The 24803-nt window shown below is 45.0% G+C and overlaps 1 protein-coding gene across 3 annotated transcripts in view; it reads right to left on the reverse strand.

The window, feature by feature from the left end:
- Positions 1 to 24803, reverse strand: part of MTHFD1L (methylenetetrahydrofolate dehydrogenase (NADP+ dependent) 1 like) — a 190682-nt gene that overhangs the window by 112395 nt on the left and 53484 nt on the right. For all 3 annotated transcript variants that reach the window (XM_021086779.2, XM_085023849.1, XM_085023856.1), the window contains 7 exons: positions 18503 to 18639; positions 16607 to 16653; positions 14333 to 14440; positions 13068 to 13142; positions 10814 to 10916; positions 4891 to 4967; positions 2126 to 2266 (listed from right to left, as the gene is read on the reverse strand). In XM_021086779.2, the coding sequence (XP_020942438.2) occupies positions 2126 to 2266; positions 4891 to 4967; positions 10814 to 10916; positions 13068 to 13142; positions 14333 to 14440; positions 16607 to 16653; positions 18503 to 18639 (688 nt within the window). The remainder of the gene's footprint in view (positions 1 to 2125; positions 2267 to 4890; positions 4968 to 10813; positions 10917 to 13067; positions 13143 to 14332; positions 14441 to 16606; positions 16654 to 18502; positions 18640 to 24803) is intronic.

Genomic DNA, 24803 nt, shown 5'->3' on the forward strand with positions numbered 1-24803 from the left:
GAGAGGAGTTCCCATCATGGCGCAGCAGAATTGAATCCGACTAGGAACTATGAGGTTGCAGGTTCGATCCCTGGCCTCACTCAGTGGGTTAAGGATACGGCGTTGCCATGAGCTGTGGTGTAGGTTGCAGACATGGCTCAGGTCTGGTGTTGCTGTGGCTCTGGCATAGGCCGGTGGCTACAGCTCCGATTAGACCCCTGGCCTGGGAACCTCCATGTGCCGTGCGTGTGGCCCTAAAAGGACAAAAAGATACAGAGAAGTACATTTCCACAGAAACTATCATATAGCAGTTTAGAGAGAACTGTTTGAGATGTTGATAATTGTTAAAAACCAAGCACTCCTGCGAGTTTTCACGGCTCAGTGGTAACGAACCGACTAATATCCTTGAGGATTCGGGTTTGATCCCTGGCCTCACTCAGTGGGTTAAGGCTCCAGCATTGCAGTGAGCCGTGGTGTAGGTTGCAGATGCAGCCCAGATCCCCTGTTGCTGTGACTGTGGTGTAGGCTAGCTCTGATTCGACTCCTAGCCTGGGAACTGCATATGCTGCGGGTACAGCCCTAAAAAGACAAAAAGCACTCCTATTCCAGTAACCTGGCTTTGGTTACTCGTTAAGCTTTAGAGTAAGCATTCCATGGGCTGTTGATATAAATATACCTACTTAATTTACTTGACAAGTCAGATTTGTCTCTTTGAAAGAAGCCAAAAAGTAATCAAGAAATTCTGGCAAAGGTTTAAAATGACACCCCAAGCCCTTGGAATCAATAAGATTTTAATTTGCCTTTCTCGTTCTCACAACTGTTTTTCAACAATCAGGGTGCACTTAAGATTCCATTATGGTTCGTGACTCAGGGTGTGGAAAAATAAAATTTAAATTTAGAGTAAAACGGCTACACAACAGATATATGGGGGGGGTTTTGGTCTTTTTTTTTTTTTTTAGGGCCACACCGTCGGCGTGTGGAGGTTCCCAGGCTAGGGGTCAAATTGGAGCTGTAGCCACTGGCCTATATCACAGCCAGAGCAACGCCAGATCCTTAACCCACTGAGCAAGCCCAGGGATTGAGCCTGTGTCCTCATGGATGCCAGTCAGATTCGTTTCCACTGAGCCACAGTGGGAACTCCACCAACAGATATATGTTGTACTAAGTACTGTGTACTTATTAACACGTACAAGCAAATGAAATAGCTACACCACCAATGCGGATTAAGAGTAAATGTGATTATCTGGAGTTCCCGTTATGACTCAGTGGTTAATGAATCCGACTAGGAACCATGAGGTTGCGGGTTCAATCCCTGGCCTTCCTTAGTGGGTTCAGGATCCGGCGTTGCCGTGAGCTGTGGTGTAGGTTGCAGACGTGGCTCAGATGCTGCGTTGCTGTGCTCTGGCGTAGGCCGGTGGCTACAGCTCTGAATTGACCCCTAGTCTGGGAACCTCCATATGCCACGGCCGTGGCCCAAGAAATGGCAAACAAACAAACAAACAACAACAACAACAACAAAAGAGTAAATGTGGTTATTAAAAAGAAAAGGAAAAAACATCAGCTAGATCACAACACGGTAGTGAGCCAAATTATAACAGGCACAAAGCAAGGTGCTGGTGTGCCAGGACTCCCTGGAAGCTTTATCAGAAGCACCATTCCACTCAAATGAAAGCTACACGAATGATGTAGGGGAGATCTGCTTTTATAATGTGAAACCCAAGTCAACAGCACAAAATTAAATAAGCCAGGGTCTCCGGGGAGCAGTCTGGAGGCCCCAAAGTGCCAATTTTATCTTAATCTTTCCTTTCCTAAAGGTGGAGTTACTTACTTCTTATTCCTTGGAAAGGTGACTTGCCCTCAATTTCAAGCAGGCACCGATCATACTTTTTCTCAGAACAGCGATCAGGATTGGAAAGAATCACGAAAAGCCCTTGGAATAAACTTAACAAGCTTTGGTTGCAGTCAGGTCCTAGCATGTTATAAAATTCTGGGAGAACATTGCAAAGCTGTACAAATAGGATCATGAGTGGAAAAATGAGTGGGCAGAAATTCTCTGGATTCGCATTTTACCTAGGGATTTAAGATAAAGAAAACCTTCATTCTCCGGACTCCAAAAGAGCAGGGACAGCTTCTGAGAGGGACATACCAAGTCATCTGCTGTCACTGGCTGCCCATTTTTGTCACTGGCCACTACCATTCTTCCCAGCCGCTCCTTCATGTCCTTGAGGCTGTCGGTCAGGGCCAGCACTGCCATGATCTCACTGGCCACCGCGATGTCAAACTGCGCCTGAAACAGCAAAAGCCAAGGTCACGGTCGGCTGTAGGGCCCCCCGGGCGGCCATCTCTGTTGGGAGCTGTGCTTCAGCAATGAAAGTTCTTGCAGGCCCCAGGCCTGAATCCTCGATGGGCCCCTCCTGAATGCACCTGTGCATCGCACCTGCACAGCCCTGCGCTTGCTCCTCCCTAGGGCGGCCACCCCCTCCTCCATTCGCTCTGCTGAGCAGAACTGGCCTGGCCAGCCCCCTGGGACACCAGCCCAAGGCACTATGTAGGTTGTTTCTGTAACACATTTCTGACGTCAAGTTATTATTATTTGCGGCATATGGAAGTTTCCAGGCTAGGATCCAATCGGAGCTGCAGCTGCCACAGCAATGCCAGATCTGAGCCCCATTTGCGACCTGTGCCACAGCTTGCAGCAACTCCGGGTCCTTAACCCACTAAGCGAGGCCAGGGATTGAACCTTCATCCTCGTGGATACAAGTCGGATTCTTAACCCTTGGGGTCACAATAGGAACTCCCTCAGACGTCAAATTAGTAATGTGATGACCTGTTGGATGCAGATCTCCATCAATGGACTGTGGGGTGTGGAAGGCAGGCACCATTTCGGGAGAGTTTGATCCTGGACCCCCAGCTTGGAGGACTGAGTGGGAAATGCATTCAACGCCTACGGTGGGAAAAAACTGAAAAACTTGCCAACTGCCTCTGCTGTACATGTGTCAGGGTGGCGGCATCTGTCTGCCCAGCAAAGAGATGAGGACAGACCGTGAAGATGGTTCTGAGACCAGCTTCCCAGGGTTTGAGGTTGGCACAGGGAGGAGACCCGACTTCTGTTATCCTCCGGATCAGAGAAGGACAGAGTTAATGTTGAGCTGTCCATGGGGGCCTGGCCACATCAGATCTTGAACTATCCAGCCACACATGCTGGAGAGTGGCTATTTCCTTTTGCCTCGCCTGGCTCTGCTGTGCATCTTCATCCCCTAGGGACTAAAAGAGACACAGGGACAAATCCTCAGGATTCAGCCACTGGACAAAACCACTTCATCGCGCCCTGGCTGAATTCTCTCCTTCCCAAGGGGCAAGTGAGCCAGACAAGTTCAGTCTCACAGACGGAGAAAAAGGCGGCGCCCTGGCGGGATGACCTCATCAGGCATTTTACTGCCCACTTCGGGCACTGCCAAGAAAGGAACTGAAGGAAAGAAGGAGCTTTCTGGCCCATTCCTGGTTGAGATTTCAGTCATCATCGATTTAATGGAAAAGTACTACCTGAAAGTCAAATGCACCTACATTCAACTAGTATATTCTCAATATAACCCATTCCAAACATATGTGGGTTTTCAGGGTATGACATTTAGGATTCACTCTACCACCATTCCATTAAAAACAGTGCGGAGGAAAAACGACTGTATCTGAGAAGTAGGGCTATTACCTTTGACTTTAGCACCTCCCTCCAACACTCCCAGCCTAGCTGTGCTTCTCTCCATCAATCCAAGTCTAACTTCCTATCTTTCCCCAGAGCTTCCCAAAATGCATGGCAATGACTCTGGTTTCCTAGGGGGGAAACTGACGGAAAACGGTGGGTGCGAGAGTTGCGGGATTTGGAGGAGGGCGGGTGCAGAGGCTTCGTTTGTCACCTCCAGTCAATCCTCATATTCACTTTTTAAAATCAAATTAAATTTAAAAAATTGACGTAAAATGGATCTACAATGTTGTGTTCATTTCTGGTGTAGAGCAAAATCATTCAGTTATATACATACATATACATACATATATATATATATATATATATATATATATACACATATGCATATATATGTACACACATACATTCTTTTCAATATTCTTTTCCATTATGGTTTATCACAGGATCTCAAATACCGTTCCCTGTGCTACATACAGTGGGATTTGTTGTTCATGTTTCCTTTTTAATTTAAATATTTATAAAGGTCCAAAAGTCTATTTCACATGAGGACAGAATACAACAGTAAAAGTGATTCTTTTCACACTAATAAAAACTTAACAAGGCAAAGGCCATAAATCTAAAATAGTGTTAACGGTATCAAGTTTGCTACAAAAAATTATCATTTAGAGGCCAGCGGTGCCAGGCTGAAAAATCATGGAATGACTTTCTGTCCCCTAAGCACCATCACCCCACCTGCGAAGATCTATTAAAATGAAGGTGGGCATCCTAATTTACCCTCCACATTTTCTGGAATTGTGTAATGAGACATCATCCTTAACAACTTCTCAGGCTATTAAGCCCAATACCTGGGTGTTTGTTCTTTGGTTTATGAAACGTGATTCATGTGTCTGAGATTTTCATTTTTCAGTTGTTAGGCAGCCTAACTCGGTAGGTTGGCAATAAAATGTTAGATTTTACCTTCAAGGGGCACCCCAAGGGGCTTTTACCAGAAACACAACGAAAATCACACACACGCAAGAGGGATGACAATATAACCTGGAGACTTACTGCCTCCTAATCCTTTCCCCGTCCTGCTCATGGACCGGAAACAACACCGTGAGGCTCACCGGCCCCTGCAGGAGAAGGAATGAGAAGAGAAATCCAGAGAACCAGATTCTGGGCCAGTGTGAAGGCGAAAGCAGAACGCCCCCTCTGGGGAAAATGCCACCTACCTGCCGGGAATGGCCTTTCTCTGTGTTCCCCTGCCCAACGGTTATTTTCCGTAGAAATCGGTCATTTGTGTCCAACACTAAAAGAGAAGAGAACAGAGAACCTGATCGACAAGCAGGGACCAGACGCCCAGTGTGTGTCCAGCACTGTTCTGGGTGCTGGGGAGGCAGCAGAGAGTAAGGGACAAGGTTGGGCTTTTCCAGGGGGAGGATACAGAGACGGGGCCAAGAAGCGAGGGCTCAACCAGCCAGTGCCAAGTCCCTTAAGAAAAAAAAGGAAGACATAGGACACTAGGTGTGGGGTTGGGGCCAGGGTAGCGTGCCGTTCGACGAGGGGGGAAGGAGAAGCATTTCTGAAGCAGTGTCTTTTTACACTGAAACCAGAGGCACAAGAAATCAATTAAGTCTCTCCAAAGGTTAAACACAGACCCAGCAATTCCACTTCCAGGTATATACGCAATAGAACTGAAAGCTGGTACTGCACACCCATGACCACAGCAGCATTAGTCGCAACAGCCAAGACAGAAACAATGAAGTGTCCACTGACTGATGAGCAGATGAATAAAGTGTGGTATATAATATGTACAATGGAACATTATACAGCCATAAAAATGAATGAGTGTTGATATCTGCGACTCCATGGAGGGCCGCTGAAAACACACATAATGAAACAAACCAGATACAATATGATTCCCCTTGTATGGGGTACTGAGAATAAGTAAATTTATAGAGACAGAGAGTAAAGCGGTGATTACCAGAGACTGGGAGGAAATAGGGTATTACGGTTTAATAAGTATAGAGTTTGTTTGTTTGTTTAGGGCTGCATAAGTGGCATATGGAAGTTCCCAGGCTAGGGGTCGAATTGGAGCTGCAGCTGCCGGCCTACACCACAGCCACAGCCACCCCAGATCCGAGCCACATCTGCAGCCTACACCACAGCTCAGGGCAACGCTGGATCCTTAACCCACTGAATGAGACCAGGAATCAAGCCCACATCCTCAGGGATACTGGTTGGATTCTTAACCCACTGAGCCAGGACGGGAACTCAAGAGCTTTTGCTGAGGATATTAGAGCTTTCGTTGAGGATGATGAAAAGGTTTGGGTCTAGGCATTAGTGATGGTGTAACCATAGCAAGCTTGTGAGTATATCTGCATGCACACTTAGGAATGATCTGCTAGGAATATTTTACTACCAAAAAACCCTCCCAAATAAAGTAGTATTGGGGAGGGTGGGGGAGTCAGTGATGATCAGAGTAGGTATCGATGCTCTTTCCTCGTTGCACTGACCTGTCTGAATGGTGCTGATGTATATTTTGTCTGTGAAAAACAAATCTGCAATGCCAGGAATCAGAGCCAGAAGGACACAGAGTCTCTAATAATTTATGTGGAATCAAAAAACACGCTGTCCCCATTGACACCTCTGATGCAATTTACTACATGTACAATTCGGCGGGAACTGAAAGCATCTGCAGGATGAAAAATGTTGAGGTTTTCTTTCTCACACACAGCACCGGCGCACCCTGCCCACCGCTGCTGCCCCCTGACCTGCTTGCGGCTGGTCACTTTCTCTCCATACAAGACTCTCTCACACACACTCAAATACACACACTCGATTAACACACATCCACAGACACGTGAGCCACACTCGGCGGGCTCATAGAAACCTCTCCATGACTTTAAGACGTAAGCAGAGATACACAGGGAAAGGGACGCCTCTCACTATTAGCACTGGCCAGCGCTTACTCCCACGACTGATGGTGCAGACTCAGAGGACGTACTTGACAGTGTTTCTTTTCTTTTTTGTCTTTTTGCCATTTCTAGAGCAGCTACCACGGCATATGGAGGTTCCTAGGCTAGGGGTCTAAGTGGAGCTGTAGCCGCCGGCCTACACCAGAGCCACAGCAACGCCAGATCAGAGCCGCGTCTGCAACCTACACCACAGCTCATGGCAACGCTGGATTCTTAACCCACTGAGCAAGGCCAGGGATCGAACCTGCAACCTCATGGTTCTTAGTCGGATTCGATAACCACTGAGCCATGACGGGAACTCCTCGATAGTATTCTGACAAAACATTTCCTACTCTCATATGCAGTGGACACAGTCTTGATGTGATCTTTTTATTGAAAAGGAAAGGGTGGTTTTGGTTTAACAAAGAGAACACAAGTAAGCCAAGAAACAAAAACAAAAGTTAGCAAGATCAACTAATGATCAGTGGCAGCAGAAGCCCACGTGTGCATTTGGCCCTGGGAGAGCAGGGCGTCTCCCAACGCAGCGGGATTTTGATGTCCCTGGAAGGGGACATGGAAGAAATAAGAGAAGAAAGGTGAAGATGAGGTTCCGACACACAAGAGAGGCCAGAAAGGCTTGCTGAGTGTAACGACACAGAATTCCGGGCCTCGAAGTGATAGAGCCAAAGATGGAATGAGAAACGTATTGAGGCATCTCAGGGACACTTCCCGAGGGCCAATTTGGTGGCAGGTCCCGGGCTAGTTCTACAAGGATACAAGAGGGACAAGACGCTGTTCTCGGACTGGAGGCACTCAGTGGCCAAGGGGAGAGCGATATGGAGAAGGCAAGCAGGCATGGAAGGCGACTTGCAGAGGGGAGACGTCTGGTTTTTCACCCTTTGCACGAGCCCCTCCCTTCCAGATGACACTGCTGTGTCTTGAGGAAAACCCACATTGTGCCTAGTGGCTTCTTATTTAACTTTTTTTTTTTTTGGCTGCACCTGCGGTAAGCCAGGAATCAAATCCGCACCCCAGCTGTAACCATGTAACCAGAGCCACAGCAGTGATAACGCCAGGTCCTTAACCTGATGAGCCACTGGGAAGCTCCGAGGCGGCTTTTTAAAAACCAACATAGACCTCAGACTAGGCAGTACTGTTAGGACATCAGGGGTAGGTCCCCTACTTTGGCTTTAGTACAAGAACTGTACTGATTCCCTGCAGGGCTGCGGGGGCCAAGCTGGGACCAGGAACCAGATGTCAGTTCCCTGGATCCTAAGGCTTCTGGATCCTTGATCTAAGGGCCTGCGAGCCGCACCCATCCCACCCCCACCCCCTACCCCCGGCTGCAATGCACAGAGATGCAGGGGCCCATATCCGTTTAGGAATAAAAAAAAATGACCTGATGTCCAGTTTCTTCTGCTTATACTATGTTTTCAGGAATAGTGCACAGGGCCCCAAGTTCACCCTGTTACCAGCACGTACGAGGCCTTTAAGCTTCTAACATAAAGCAGGGGATAAAAAACCACAAGCAGTTTCTAACACAGGCTGAAAAGAAAGAGGCCACTATTAAATATGTGACATCCGAATGGTCTCCAGTTATCAAACTATAAAAGCATCTAAACTCATCACAGAGGTTATATTCTAACTCTAAGCCCACACTCCCTTGGGGAAAAAAAATAAGAACAAAAACTCTACTATTAAGCAACTTCTGTCTACCTGATGGAGAGCCTTATTTGTTGTAGGAATTCATAGGAATAAGAGCCAAACTAGAAATAAAATGTTATTCCCCACTCCCTGGACAGAGGCAGCTGTCTACAGCAATAATGTTTTCTTCACTTTAGTGCCCTAAACAATAAGACAGTTATAGTATTTATCTGGAATAATTTTTTAAAGCTGTCACTCCCATTAAAATTTATCAGAAGAATATGAAAAAGAATAGATATGTGTATATATATAACTGAATCACTTTGCTGTACACCTGAAACTAAAACAACATTATAAATCAACTATCCTCCAATAAGAAAACCTTTAAAAAAAGAACAAACGAGTAGTTACCAGTGGGAAGAGCGAGAGGCAGGGGCAATTTTGAGGTAGGGGATTAAGAGATAATAAACAATTATTAATAAAAAAAACTGAAAGGATATATTGTATAACAAAGAAAATATAGTGCATATTTAAAATAACTACACATGGGATATAACCTTTAAAAACTGTGACTCCCTGTACTGTTTACCTGAAACATAATATTGTACATCAACTATAGTTCATTCAAAAAAATCATAAGGAGTTCCCATTGCGGCTCAGCGAGTTATGAACCTGACTAGTATCCATGAGGACACAGATTCAATCTCTGGCCTCACTCAGTGGGTCAAGGATCCGGTGTTGCCGTGAACTGTGGTGTAGGTTGCAGGTGCGGCTTGGATCCTGCGTTGCTGTGGCTCTGGCATAGGCCGGCAGCTACAGCTCTGATTAGACCCCTAGCCTGGAACCTCCATATGCTGTGGGGAGCGGCCCTAGAAAGGTAAAAAGACAAAAAAAAAAAAAAAAAAATTTAAAAAATTAAAAAAAAATAATAATAATAATAAAAAAATCTTTAAAAATGCTAAAGAGATTTTATTCTTCTTTAGGAGTTTGGGAGACACAGACACACAGAGAAAACACCTCCTAAAACTATGATCACAACGGTCCCTCTGATCTGGGTGGCGCTTCAGGGTCTGGAAAGTACTCTCTTGCTGAAGCACAGCTGCTCAAGGCAAGGCTGCTATGATGACTCCATTTAAAAGTGAGGCATTCTGATTGTGGTGCAGTAGAAATGAATTCGACTAGGAACCACGAGGTTGTGGGTTCGATCCCTGGCCTCGCTCAGTGGGTAAAGGATCCGGCGTTGCCGTGAGCTGTGGTGTAGGCCAGCGGTTTTGGACCCTTGGCCTGGGACCCTCCATATTTCATGGGTGCAGCCTAAAAAAAAGAGGACACACAAAAACATGAGGAAAGTGTGAAAGTCATGTGTCCAAAGTTGCATGGAGCATACATGGCAGAGCCAGTGGGGGTCTGGTCTTTGTTTTCCCACCTCACTAAATTCTTCATGAACAGGAGGAATAGATTCCCAGGAGGGCAGCTTCCCGGAGGGGTGGACCTGAGCTGTGTCTGGGAAGACGCCACCCAGCAAAGGCAGAGGGAGGCCACGGTATATGGGGCCACCTGGCAGGGCTTGAAGGCCAGGCTATGTGTGTGGTGGCGATCTTACCACCCAGGACGGAGGCTTCTGAGCAAGGAGGTGACAGAACATCTCTCAGGACACTATGAACCTACTGACACCAGGGGTGGAAGTGGAAGCAAGAAAATCGATGACAATAGAACTGCAATCATCGGGTATCTGATAAAACAGTTCTGGAAGTGTGAGGAAAGCGGGAAGGGGTCGGGGAGAGAAGTCTGAGAAGAACAACAGAGGAAGGATCAGACACTCATAGCATCTGATGTTCTGTCGGTTCTATCTAGCGCTATTCTCAAGTTTCTGGAAGGATCATATTACTGGCTCCTTTCCCAGCTCCAAGAGACGGGGCGGGAGCGAGCATGTGACTTGCTCAGGGTCACACAGTGAGTGGGCGGGGACGACACCCACCCTAGGCTCCTGACTCCACATCTTGGGCTCTTCCCCACTGTCCCACCCTTACAGTGCAAAGGGAGGGGCGTCACAGCAAAAGGAAGCAGCGACCTCAGAATGGATGTCCCTCCACGCTGAGCGTGACCTGTCAGAGAGGGTTCTGCTATGTGGCTGGAAGCACTAGAAAATTCTGCCCTGAAAATACAAATTTGGAGCTTCTTAGAGCTAGCGGTAAGGAGCAAAAGGCAGAGATTAGGATGGCGCGTAGAGAGGGCAGCAGGACACACGAGAGACAGACTTTTCCCCCCCAAAGACAAGGGAGCAGAGAAGAGACAAGAAAAAAGTGACTTTCCACAGCAGAAATCTGGAAGAGGTGGGGGAATGGATGGAACTGAGCTAAGGGTACAGCTGTTTCTCCTCGATAGGAAGCACGGAAGAGAGAAGACTCTGTTAAAATAACAGAGATGGAAATCAATGAAGGGTTCATGCAGCAGGCTGGGAAGATGACGGGAAGAAACACAATCGCGCGTCGGTGAAACTGAAGCGCTTCCGCTGGAACATGTGCCATCCTGCCACCTGGGCACCAGCACCCACCTCTCTGCCACGTGATGGTGGCCGGGTCGATGTCCAGGCGGGCAAATTTCCTCATTTCATCCTCCGTCAGAGCGCTCGGATCTGTCTTATTGATTCCCAGTTTCTAACGATTAAGAACAAAATGTGATAGAGGTTTTAGAACAGAAAGCAAGCTGTAACCAAAAATATCCTACTTTTCCTTTCTCCGTGACCAGGAGAGCCTTTTTACAAATTAAGGCGAATTTCAAGTAAGTCGTTAGACCAACTCCCGTTGAGTTTCCCTTGTGGCTCAGTGGTAACAACCCAACTAGTAACCACAAGGATGGAGGGTTCAATCCCTGGCCTCACTCAGGGTTTAAGGATCTGGGGTTGCCTCGAGCAACATGGTTCGGATCTGGTGTTCCTGTATCTGTGGTGTAGGCTGGCAGCTGCAGCTCCGATTAGACCACTAGCCTGCGAACGTCCACATGCTGAGGATGCCGCACTATAAAGCAAAACCAGACCAGACCAAACCAAACCCTGACAGGCAAGGTGTTCCTGCTATGGCGCAAAGGGATCAGCAGCGTCTTGGGAGCCCCGTGACACAGGTTCAAACCTCGCCCGCACAGTGGGTTAAGGATCCAGCATTGCTGAATCTGTGGCTTAGGTCACAATTGCAACTCGGGTCTGATCCCTGTCTCAGGAACTCCATATGCCATAGGTGGATGCCCCCCCCCCCAAAAAAACTCAATGGTAATAAAACTGACAGGTGACAGTTCGGGTGACAGCACGCACAGAACAATCGCTGTGTCTGTGGTGGCTACAGGCTCTCTACACAGTCACCCCATGCTGTGCCCATGTTGTTCTTCTAATTGATGCTCCAGTTCACTAGTTCTTCTTTTCAAACAATAAGTACCAATAAATTCAAGTAAGAGTTATGTCTGTTTTCAAGTGATCTCTAATTCCATTAGGAAACAAGGTTAATGCTTTTAATGTATCTCTTTGCATGAAGGAAACATTCTAAAAAAATGCTTTTTAGTGTAAAATACAAATAAAATATAAGAAAAGAATCTGGGAAACAGAAATGATACATGTCGTAGCTGCAGAGGGTAGAATATTGTGCATTATTCTCAACAAACTGAACTTGGTTCTGAAGGAAGGAAGGGGATGAAGTTTTTAGACCAATTTTCACCAACCCGTGGCTGTCAATTCTACCACTAAAGTTACCTTTGATGCCAGAAAAAGAGCGAGGGGAAATCTAGGGGGTTAGCAGGACTTTAAATAGAAAATAGCCCTTGGAAGTGATACTACGGATAAGAAGGGCACATATACAAATACAACCTAAAAGGACATACACAATCTTAGTATCTTCCTGCAATAAGAACTGAAATAGATGAATGTTCAAAGGCTCAATCTTATTTCTTAGAAAGTTAATACGTTTTGTGAAAGAGGAAAAACCTCAGGACTCGAGATCAGCAAGCAGTCCTCTTTTTTTTTTTTTTTTAATTTGTTAATTTTGTTTGTTTGTCTTTTTAGGGCTGCACCTGTGGCATATGGAGATTCCCAGGCTAGCGGTCGAATTGAAGCTGCAGCTGCCAGCCTAGGCCACAGCCACAGCCAACACCAGATCTGAGCCATGTCTGCACCCTATACCCCAGTTCACGGCAATTGCGGGATCCTTCAGCCACTGAGCGAGGGCAGGGATTAAACCTGCTTCCTCATGGACACCAGTCAGATTTGTTTCTGCTGACCCACCAGTGGAACTCCAGAGGTCCTCTTGTTTTGTAGATGAAGCAGCTGACATCCACAAAGGTGGACTAATTTGTCCATCTGCTTTTTGGTGCAAGATTCAGATTCAGGCCTCAAGCATCTGGTTCTGTGCATTCTCTGCTACACTGTTCTGTCTCTTAAGAGTTTAATATCCCAAAACCCCAATTCAAATTAAGTTCAAAATTTCTGGCTTTGACGATTCTTCTCATTTGTTTCCAAGATATTTTCTTTTTCACTTTTTCTTTTTTTGGTGTCTTTAGGGCCGCTCCCACAGCATATGGAGGTTCCCAGGCTAGGGGCTGAATCCAAGCGGTAGCCGCCAGCCTACACCACAGCCACAGCAACACAGGATCCCAGCTACGTCTTCGACCTACACCGAAGCTCACGGCAGCACGGGATCCTTAACCCACTGAGCAAGGCCAGGGATCGAACCCGAGTCCTCATGGATGCTAGTTGGCTTCGTTACCACTGAGCCACAACCTAAGTCCCTATTTTCTTTCACAGCAACCACTAACTGGAAACTTACTTTTAGCCGAGCAAGTTGAATTTTTGAAAATTCTCGAATACCATTCACTGAAGGAACCAGTCGATTATACAGAGCCTAAAAATGCAAAACAAAAACAAAACCCCACAAAAGTTTTAGGGCCAACCATGAACTTGGACAATTTACAGAATATGACAAAGTTCATTACATTTATAACCACACTGTTTAGATTATAGACTCTATTAAAATTCTTGGCTAATGTAAACAATTTAGACTTAAGTCCTGCCATTTTAATAAATCTGACTAGATCTGAAACAATGCACATTGTAAAGAGTTTGCATGAAAATATACTTCTTGATCTAGAGCCTTGTAACTATCAAATTAAAATTTATCTCAATATCTGTATTTGGTATTTGGCTTTAAAAACTCACTAGGGAGTGAGTTTAACTAGAAGAAGTCAGGACCCTTGAAAATGTGCCAGAAATTCCCACATTCACCCACATCCTTTCTCTGAGGAATTAGTACCTGGTAGTCTGTCCCTTCAGGTGTGTAGTTTGCCTCTCAGATTTTACACACTTGAAGCCCCCAAACGGAGTCTGTTTAACAGGGCATCTAGGAGAGCTGCATGTAACATTAGCACCTTCAAAAGGAATCTCTCAAATCTCCTTAGTATAGACCAGAGATTAGATCTATGGGCAAAATGAAAAGACTGGTCTACCAATTACCTTTTTTAATATATATTTTTTTATTTTTTGGCTTTTTAAGGCCGCACCTGCGGCATATGGAAGTTTCCAGGCCAGGAGTTGAATCAAAACTGTAGCTGCCAGCCACAGCCACAGCCAAGCCGGATCCAAGCCATGTCTGTGAACTACTCCACAGCAACGCTGGATACTTAACCCACTGAGCAAGGCCAGGGATCAAACCACATCCTCAGGGATACTAATTGGGTTTGTAACCCACTGAGCCACAATGGGAATTCCATTCCAGTGCTCCCAAGATGCCACCACTCTCATTGCCCCACAGTAGGAACTTCCAACAACCTTTAAAACTAAGGGCTCATCTCCAAGAATTATTAATGCAACCAGCATAATTCTCCCCCAAACTCGGCAGTGTCCTAAGCCCACTTGAGAATTTGACCAATGTATATAGATCCTCTCTCCTTAAGAAAGAAGGACGTTCATAAGAATCACAAAATTTTGAATACAAATTCAGAGAACTTATAGACTCCAAACTTTCTCCATAAACTCAAGAATCCAGGAATCCCAGGATAAAATGCTCAAAAATAGCCACCAAGGAGGCTTTCTCACCTTATCTGTTTGAGTGTTTTCATGCAAAATCCTTGTGTCAATGGCAGCGGCCAGCAAGTTATTGGCAGCGGTGATGGCGTGAATGTCTCCAGTCAGGTGAAGGTTGAACTAGACATGAAATGAAAACATCTTTCTAGTTGTTTCAAGCAATCATCCCAGTATTCAAGGACTTTTCGAATAAATAAAACATGACCTGAATTACATATTCATAGAATGAGTTAGATCCATCAAATAGCCTAAATCAGAACTTCATTGTCAAGGTCTTACGTTTGACAACAAAGAACATGGGAGCAGACTTTCTACTGCAAATTCTTCCTTTCTCAGGTTAAGAGTGAAACAATTCTGACGGACTTAATGATTGGTTTCCTTATTTTGGTTTTCATTTACTTTTATGCACTGTTTTGTAATGAAGAAAATGGTAGCATATCAAATGCACTTTTGAATATAGGGAATAAGACGAACAGTAGCAAGAGATTACAAAATATGACAGAAAGCCTGAGAAATAGAAAAAACACAACCGCAGTGTACTGACTGAGAAACAGAAAAAAAAAAAAATACATCGACCCTATAATTCTGTTATTTTCCTTCTAATCTTATGCATACACATGATTATTATTTATAGAATCATCATGCTTGTAATTTGTGAACTTCTTTTTAAAAACTTATTATTACGTAATAATCTCATTTGTGTAGAGTTAGTTAAGGGGCTGTATATAATCACACAGATGTACCAAAATTTTTTAGTCTCCTATGTCTGGATATTTAAGTTGTTTCCAAATTTTCACTTTTGCAAAGAGTTATAAAGAGTACATGCAAATACATGCAAATATACAAAGAATACATGTATAGCTTTTGAAAACTTAATTTTTTTTTTTTTCTTTTTAGGTCTGTACCCGTGGCATATGGATGTTCTAATTGTAGGTCTAATTGGAGCTACATCTGCCGGGCTATAGCACAGCCACAGCAATGCAGGATCTGAGCTGCACCACCACCGGAACTCCAAAAACTTAATTTCCAATAAGCAACAGAGTTCCATTGATGGGCAGCTCCAATTTGACCCCTAGCCTGGGAACCTCCATATGCTGCAGGTTCAGCCTGAATATGCAAAAAAAAAAAAAAAAAAAAAAAAAAGGAAGAGAGGCTGGGAGTTCCCGTTATGGCTCACTGAAAGCGAATTTGACTGGCATCCATGAGGACGCAGGTTCAATCCCTGGCCTTGCTCAGTGGATTAAAGATCCCACATTGCAATGAGCTGTGGTGTAGGTCGCAGACGTTGCTTGAATCTGGCGTCGCTGTGGCTGTGGTATGGGATGGCAGCTACAGCTCTGATTCAACCCCTAGCCTGGGAACTTCCATATGCCATGGGTGTGGCCCTAAAAATAAAAAAAAAAAAGGCTGATGCAGGGAGTGGAACTGGTGGGACCTGTTCTCTGATTAAATCCAGGAGACCAGGAAGTGTTATGCAGGATACAAAAGGAGGTCTTGAAGAAGCCAGAATTGTCGCCACTGGCACTCTAACCATTTTCTTTGGGGCTATGGTTGTCCCTCAGTAACTCCGGGGGGATTCAGGACCCATGCAGATACCAAAACTCACAGACCCTCAGAGTCCCCTATCTAAAATACCATCGTATCTGCATGTCACATACACACAACCTCCTGTATCATTAAAATAATCTCTAGACGAGTATAATACCTGCTACAATGTAAATATCAGGTACACAGTTGCCTATATGTGGTAAATTCAAGTTTTACTTTTTGAAATGTTCTGGAAGTTTTTTCTAACTGAGTACTTCTGATCTGCAGTTGGCCAAAACATGATGTAGGACCTGTGGATACAGACAGCCGACCATATGAGATTCTAGAGTCTCAACTTCCGGAATTGGGCAGGACAGGTCTGCCTCCCCTCATCCAGAACCCTTGAGATGGGCTTTGGGATTCAGACTTTTGTGGAATTTAGAAAGGTAGTGTGACAGACATACAATTTATCTGTAAAACATTCCAAGGGGGCCCAGGTGAGCATCCATTTATCAAAATCTGTATTTCTGCAGCAAAATACATGAATATTTACACCAAGCGGCATCAACCAAATCCGTAAGTGAACCTAATTGTCAGGTTTTGCCCCCAAATTGCCTCATGCAAACATTTCTGGTTTTCAGAGCCTCTAGGCCTTGGGATGGAGGATAAAATGCTGTGGGCCTCTATTTATAGGAGCACAGAAAAAAGGTTCCAGGAAGGAAACAGGGACACATGACACGTGTCTCTCTGAAATCTTACCTCTTCCATAGGGATGACCTGGGCGTATCCACCACCGGCAGCTCCTCCTGAACAACAGAGCAGACACCACGTGAGACGAGTTCCCAAGTACAGCTACACGGGAGCCCCAGAGACACAGCTCCCCAAGCCCAAGAGCGTGTACCCACCAAGATGTAATAACAACAGGCAGTGGCAAACAAGACCTGTCTCTCGAAGCAGAACAGAAGGGGAGAAAGCTCATACTCTGTCCCACGATGTAATTTAAGGACTTTGGGTTTCTTTGCCGAAAAAAAGAAGTATAATATAGCAAATACCCTTACAGCAAACAGGAGAGTACTTGATTAGCTCTATCAGATCTATGCGGCTATGCTTCAGCGAAAATGTACATAAAAATCGTTGCTAAATAAAAGCTGCCATAAACTGAGACTAACACACTATAAACTTCTGAATAATGTTATATATGATTTGTATGCTGCTGACCTCTCAAAATACCATTAACGAGACTTCTCTTTCCTAAAACAAAGATACCTTTTGTGTCCACATCATTTTATAGTGCATCCTACTTTTTTTTTGGTTTTTAGGGCTGTATCTGTGGCATATGGATGTTCCCAGGCTAGGGGTCGAATCGGAGCTGCAGCTGCCAGTCTATGCCAGAGCCACAGCAACGCCAGATTCTAAAGCACTGAGTGAGGCCGGGGATTGAACCTACATCCTCATGGATTCTATTTGGGATCGTTAACTGCTGAGCCACGTAGGGAACTCCCAGTTCACCCTACTTTAGACATACTATCTCGTTTGGTCCTCACATGAAGCTAGTAAGCCTGACACTATACGGAAGCCTTTTACACTTTTACACATGTGGCCCAGAGAGGTTATGACTGGCTAGAGGTCACACAGCGGTAAGAGACATAGTCACTAAACCTCAGCCTTCTGGTGCGAGTCTAGTGGGCACTGCACTACATAACGTATGACATTCTAAGAGTACTTAAAGTTAGCAGTTATTAATATTTCTAACAGTAATATAAATATAATATTGCTAAAACCCACAAAGTACTGAGAACAAGCAGTAATTGAAGCCATAAATGCTGTTATAAAGTGACCTGAAGAATGATTCATGGTAAATCAATGAAGAAAGCCTAGCGGGTGTGGGGCTGCCAGATGTCAGCCCAACCACAGCCAAAGAGGCACCTGATCACGCCTCGCTGCCCTCAGCCCGTTTCCAGGGCTCCTTAGGGCCCACATGGCAACTCCCAAAGAGAGGAGGCTTGGGGGCAGACCCAAAGAGTCTCTAAGTGTTTGCATGGAAAGACGTTTTTACCTTGGCTGGGAGGACAAAACCCCACTAGGAAGGGCAGAGTTTCCCAACCGCTCAGCAAAGAAGACACTGATTAAAAGGAAAGCTGCTGCTCCAGGCTGGACTCCTGAGCAAGAGCCCGGCCACTGAAGGGAACCAAGGCAATGGCTTCCTGAGAGGGGCTCCCGCAGCTCCCTCGTGGGAGGCTTAGCTCGGAAAAACCACCACCTCCTGAGTGTGCAGGGCGGGGCTGGGGATGCAATGTACCAGTTCCCCTGATAAGGTTTAACTCCGCTTTTGTCGATGAGGCTCTTTTAAAAACTTTTCTTTCTTTTTTTCTTTTTAGGGCCGCACCTGAGGCATATTATGGAAGTTCCCAGGCAAGGGGTCAAAGCGGAGCTGCAGCTGCAGGCCTGCACTGCAGCCACATCTGAGCCGCATCTGCGACCTGCGCCGCAGCTCATGGCAGCACCAGATCCTTAACCCACTGAGGCCAGGGCCTGAACCTGCGTCCTGATGCTATGTCGTGTTCTTAACCCACTGAGCCACAATGGGAGTTCCTAAATTACTTTTCTCCTCCCTAAATTTTGCTCTGCAAACGAAACTATTGCTAAATCAACTACCTTTAACTCCGAAAGTCGGTCCTTGAGACGGCTGCCTCAGACAGGCAAAGGAGTTGACGTTGAGGTGGGCAGTCATCGCCTGCACAAGCCCGATGGTAACTGTACTTTTCCCTTCTCCGAGAGGGGTGGGTGTGATCCTGATTTGGGAGGGAAAAAAGGTAAGTTTAATAGTATTTCCCAGACAACCTATGCAAAATCAATCTCTGGTACAAGAACCAAACTGGAAGAGACTGGTTGAGACCAGGCCACTCCAAAATGCACTGAATCATTCCATTTTCTTGGGCCTTCATCGTCTACTCACATCACACAGACTATGCTTATGCTACAGTAAACCACCTCTTTACCAAGAGACCCAGGAAAGCAAAGTGAAGCCAGCAGGAGTGCCAATCATATTATCAACTTCCACAAAGAGCATCAACTCATCCGTCAAAACGATTTAAATAATTCAGCCGATGTCATTTTTTGCTGATGGATAATTTGGCATTTGCTCTTCTGGGGCGGTTTACTGGGGGCATTATGTGGGCACCAGGCCTAAGTCAAGGGTGCATGTGTGGCAAGGCATGGCCAGACTCTCAATTAGAAGGGACCCTAACTTCCCCATTTATCCGTCTCCTTCTAGTATCAGCATCCGTGGCTTGTCCCACCATGTCGGAAGACAAGCCGTGTTAGAGGCTCGTCACCTCCAGAATGGCCCATTCGTTCCCTGATAAATTGTACAGTTAGACAAGTTCTTTGTCCTAAAAAGGAGATAAATGCATTTCTGTAGCCTCCTACAATAAGGTATTATAATACAATAAGGTAATATAATACAATAAGGTAACATACTTAATGGTGATGACTCTAAAGACATGTCTACATTAGATCAACAAACTTTAATATTAACAGCTAATAATGAATATCGAATACTCAACGTTTTGTAGTTCACATGAACCAAAAATTAATTTACTTTAGGTATTTTGAGAATGTAAGTGCTGAATTTCCTTTAGGTCAATTAATTAGAGTTCTTTTATGAATGTATTTTGGCAATGCCATGCATACACAACACAAAGACATACACAAACAAGCAAAACAAAGATCTCATATTTTCCATTTGAAGCTTCAGCCACGAATCAAGTACAACTCTGTCAAACAAGCCTCTTCCCTGAGACCTTAAAGGCCATGTCAAGACAGACCAGGAATGGAGTTTGTGCGGCTTGTTCCCATGCAACAGCTCCTCAAATACTTGGAAAGTCCTCAGGTCCTAAGAGCACTGAGGAGATGCTGTTCTAGGGCCTTGGCTGACCACACACCCACACAACAAAGCATCAGATTCAAAACACAGACACAAAACATCATAGTATTGAGTAATGAGACAGGTATGCATCACATTCCCAAGAAAGAACCCAGGAAATTGCTCCTTAGCGTAATCTAACCATTGCTACAAGTTTTAAAAACTTATTTGGCTTATGATTTGCCCTTTGATGAGTTAGATGGTGTGAGCCAGATTGTCTAGGATACTCAACCACAATAAAACTGACGACAGAGTTTTCTGATCTACAAAACCCAGCCATGGGACCACAAACTATCAGACCCCCAGAGCAATACAATCAATCATTCTTTCAGCAAAGATGTATGAAGTCCCACCATGCCCAGGCAACTAGAGCATGGGACCACAATGAGAGCCACGCTGGACTCCACTGCTGACCGCCCAGAGCTTATGGCTGATGGGAGCTGTGCAGAGAGAAATCGGAGTGACAATGAACAGGAGAAACACGGAGAGGGGAAACGAGGCAATTGGACTGCATTATGAGAGCACGTGGAAGGATGATCTAATTAGACTTGGGGCATCAGGGAAGGCGTCCTGGAGGAAGTAACAGCTAAGCTGACACCGACAAAAGAATAAGCCCAGGCCAGGTAAAAGCGAGCGTGGGTTTGGGGTAGTTCATATGCTAGGTTCTGTGCTCCATATTTAGTGGCTTAACTTTCATCAGCATTTGAGAGACGAGGACCCTGAGATGCAGGGGTTTTAAGAAACTTGCCCCAGGCCCCACAGGAAGTAGTAGAGCTGGAACTCCAACCCAGGCCAAGTCCTCTGACGTCACTAGATGATTTCCGTGGATGGGAACTGTTAACGATACTGATGAGTCCTTTCAAGGGTGGGAACGGGGGAGATCAGACAGTGAGCTTGAGCAGAGGACAAAAAGGGACAAGGACAGAATGGTTAGGAACAGTGTCTCTTAGGGAAGAGTTGAAAGTAGAGAGCAAAACGAAACTAAGACAGGCGTTCCCGTCATGGCTCAGCAGTAACGAACCGGACTGGTATCCCTGAGGATGTGGGTTTGATCCCTGGCCTTGCTCCGTGGGTTAAGGATCCTGCCTTGCTGTGGCTGTGGCGTACGTAGGCCTGCGGTTACAGGTCTGATTTGACCCCTGGCCCAGGAACTTTCATATACCGTGGATGAGGCCCTAAAAAGACAAAAAAAAAAAAAAAAAAAAAAAGGAAACTAAGACAGAGCAGTATTAAGGTCGCTGGATTTGGTAACAAGGTCACTGGGGGGCGAGGAGGGGGGTGTGTAGAAGCTGGAGTGGCCATCAGAACTCTGCTCGGTGAAGCACACCTCCAACTAAAAGCCGCAGGCATCGCAATCTTCGGCAAGGAAGATGCAGGTCCAGCGTCGGGGAGACTGAGGATGTACTGCCCGGCACTGCTTGCAAAGGAACGGAGGCTTCGCTTCAATGTGTCACATGAAGGATTGCATTTTCATCCCCAAGGATACCCTTGCATCGCTGCGAGAGACAGCCAAAAGCAGACACGCCCAGAGATGACCTCTTGAAAACTTCAGCTAAGCATCCAACTCTTAATTAGAAACACAGCACTGCTGAGCGTTCGGCCAACGAATACACTTCAGGAAAATCAGAAAGCAGGAAGTATTTATTGCGAGCAATCAAAGGAGAGCTACAATGAGAAGTTTTATTTCATCTCATTCCTACATTTGGCATCGAAATTTGATGTAATTGTTGTCCCAGTATCCTTAGCTCAGATTCCAAAGTATCCAGTTGCCTTAGGAAGGGATAAGCACCATCATTTTTTTTCTTTTTTTTTAGGGTCGCACCAGTGACATATGGAAGTTTCCAGGCTAGGGGTCGAAATGGAGCTGTAGCTGTCAGCCTACACCACAGCCACAGCAATGCGGGATCTGAGCCGTGTCTGCGACATACACCACAGCCCACGGCAACACTGGATCCTTAACCCACTGATCGAGGCCAGGGATCGAACCCCATGTCCTCATGGATACTAGTTGGGTTTGCTTATACTGCGCCACAATGGAAACTCTGGATAAGTACCATGCTAATCTGATTTTGTTTTCTGTAGAAAAAGAACTTGGAGTTTATGGAGCTGAAACTATGGTTTTGGTTCATTATCTTCCTCATCTTCTCCCAGCAGATTTATCTGTTCCCTCCGATTTTCCACAGCACTCATTTCATGCTTATTATCTAACTTTTCAGAAGCCATTATTACTCCAAGCGAAGGGCTTTTCCCACTGTATTTCTGTCACCTGTCCTTGCCCAGAGGAGCATAAAATGTCAGGAAAAGGAATGACACCTTTTCTGAGACAAACATTATTTATTATCAACTACAGTAAAAATGTATTCAAATACTGTGCCAATTTGCACATGCACTAAAAGAAGCTTACCACTGACTCAAAGGTCAGAGAGACTGCTTATGCAAAGAGAAGCCACAAAACTGGGATTCATTTTCAAAATCTAGAATCCTGTTGGACAGTACTATTGCCACTCGCCATGGGTCTAACCGTGACCTCTAAGCCTCTTTGCTTCATAAACCATATGAATATATATCACTTATCCCAGGCACCTGCAGGATTTAGGAAGCTTTTTAAAACCTTTTTAAACCTAACGACAAAAATGAATAACCACAGTGGACTTGGTTGTGTTCTCCATCACACTTTGAGGCAAACAGTTCAAAGGCCCTGCCAGCTTCAAAATGCCTTTGTTCTGTCCTGCAAGGAATGCAAATGGAAGAAAAATTCACAAGATATTTAAACAGCTACTCGAAGCTGAAAATCAAAATCTTAGAAACATCAATAAAAGTTACTTTTTCACGGATCAAGATAATTTGAAATATTTAAAAAATAAATAAAAATAGGGAGTTCCCGTTGTGGCGCAGTGGTTAACGAATCCGACTAGGAACCATGAGGTTGCGGGTTCGATCCCTGGCCTTGCTCAGTGGGTTAACGATCCGGCGTTGCCGTGAGCTGTGGTGTAGGTTGCACACGAGGCTTGGATCCCGTGTTGCTGTGGCTCTGGGGTAGAGCCACAGCTCCAATTCGACCCCTAGCCTGGGAACCTCCATTTGCTGCGGGAGCGGCCCTAGAAAAGGCAAAAAATAAATAAATAAGTAAAAATAAAATATTTGGCACTCCACAGAAGGAAAAATAGTGATGTGAATAGTTAATTTTTCTTTAATGTGACCTTCAGTCTATTCACAGACTTTACATTTGGGCTTTTTTTTTTTTAAACTGCTAGTCCAAGTGACTCAGAGAATTCTCTCTTTTTTAAAATAGCTCTAAAATCTTTTGTTTTTTGTTATCCCCCCCCTTTTTTTTTCTTTTTTGTCTTTTTAGGTCCTAACCTTTGGCACATGGAGGTTCCCAGGCTAGGGGTCGAATTGGAGCTGTAGCTGCTGGCCTACGCCAGAGCCACAGCAACACAGGATCCGAGCCGCGTCTGTGACCTACACCACAGCTCACGGCAACGCCGGATCCTGGACCCACTGAGCGAGGCCAGGGATCGAACCTTCATCCTCATGGGTGCGAGTCAGATTGTTTCCGCTGCGCCACCATGGGAACTCCCTGTTATTCTTTTTAATTTTTTAATTATAGCTGATTAACAATATTCTCAAAACCTGTGCGTGGAAATCAGGGCCGGGCTGGGGGAGACCCATCCTGCATACGCTCGCAGTGGCCTGCAGCTGCACTCCGCGTCAAGTTCTCAAACAAATTCCTTTTCATTAGTATAACTGGGAAAATATGCAAAACTCAAGAGCCCCTAAGATTCTTTTGGCATATTTCCCTGAGCAATTCCCAATACTTTTCATTTTGTCAGGCAGAGCAAATAAAGTGATGTGTAGGTGTAAATACCAAGCAAAGTGGAGCTGATGAAATACAGATGATTCTGACGGACTAAGAAATTCTAATGCTGGAAGGACAGCTTTTGAAAATGAATTAGTCTGTTCTGCAATGGGGTTATTAACAGGATAATATTTTTAAATCCCATCATTTAATATTGTGATGCCCCTGGTGATATATTTAAATTATATATATATATATATATATATATATATATATATACACACACACACACACACATAAATTCCAATGCTCAATAACAAATATATTGTTATTTAGGTTTACTGAAAAATCACTTGGGTATCTGAATTCTTCTAAAGCATGAGAGAAGACTTAGGTTATAGTATTTCGGGATAAAAGCAGGACCCAAAATGGTATTTATTGTAATAATTTCAATGTGTAAAAAGGACAGATGCAGGGATAAAGTTCTGGAAGGAAATAGACAATTTTTTTAGAGTTCTTAGTAATGAAACATTCGGTTTCTCCTTTTTGGAGGGAAGGGGCTTTTTTGGGCTGCACCTGTAGCATATAGAAGTTCCCAGGCTAAGGGTTAAATCGGAGATGTAGCTTCCAGCCACGGCCAGGCCAGATCCTCAAGCCACGTGAGCAAGGCCACAAATCAAACCCCCACGACCTCATGGATACTAGTAGAATTCGTTACCACTGAGCCACGACGGGAACTCCAGTTTTCTCAGTCTTTTTACTTTTCTTTGTGCTACATTTTTATCCATTGAGCCAATATCATTTTCAGAATTTAAAAACGTTCTTGAAAAAGGTAAGAAAGTTCTCCACTTCATGGAGTAAATAATTTTTCTAAAGAAGCTGCAAATGGCTTGATAACATCACTTTTCTATAATTAACGTGAGCAAAACTAAAGATGATTTTATTTCAAATGAAGTTTTCATTTTAGATTATAAGTTCCCACCATGGCTCAGCTCGGGTTAACGAACCCGACCAGTATTCATGAGGATGCAGGTTCAATCCCTGGCCTCGCTCAGTGGGTTAAGGACCTGAGCTGCCTTGAGCTGTGTGCGGTGTAAGTTGAAGACATGGCTCGGATCCCGCGTGGCTGTGGCTGTGGTGTAGGCCGGTGTCTACAGCTCTGATTTGACCCCTAGCCTGGGAACCTCCACATGCTGTGGGTGTGGCCCTAAAAAGACAAAAAGTAAACATAA

The sequence above is a fragment of the Sus scrofa genome, chromosome 1 (genome assembly GCF_054392235.1).
Source record: "Sus scrofa isolate SSC_HxYL_T2T_F1_AM1 chromosome 1, Sscrofa_HxYL_maternal_Yorkshire_Landrace_v2.0, whole genome shotgun sequence".
NCBI lineage: Eukaryota > Metazoa > Chordata > Mammalia > Artiodactyla > Suidae > Sus > Sus scrofa.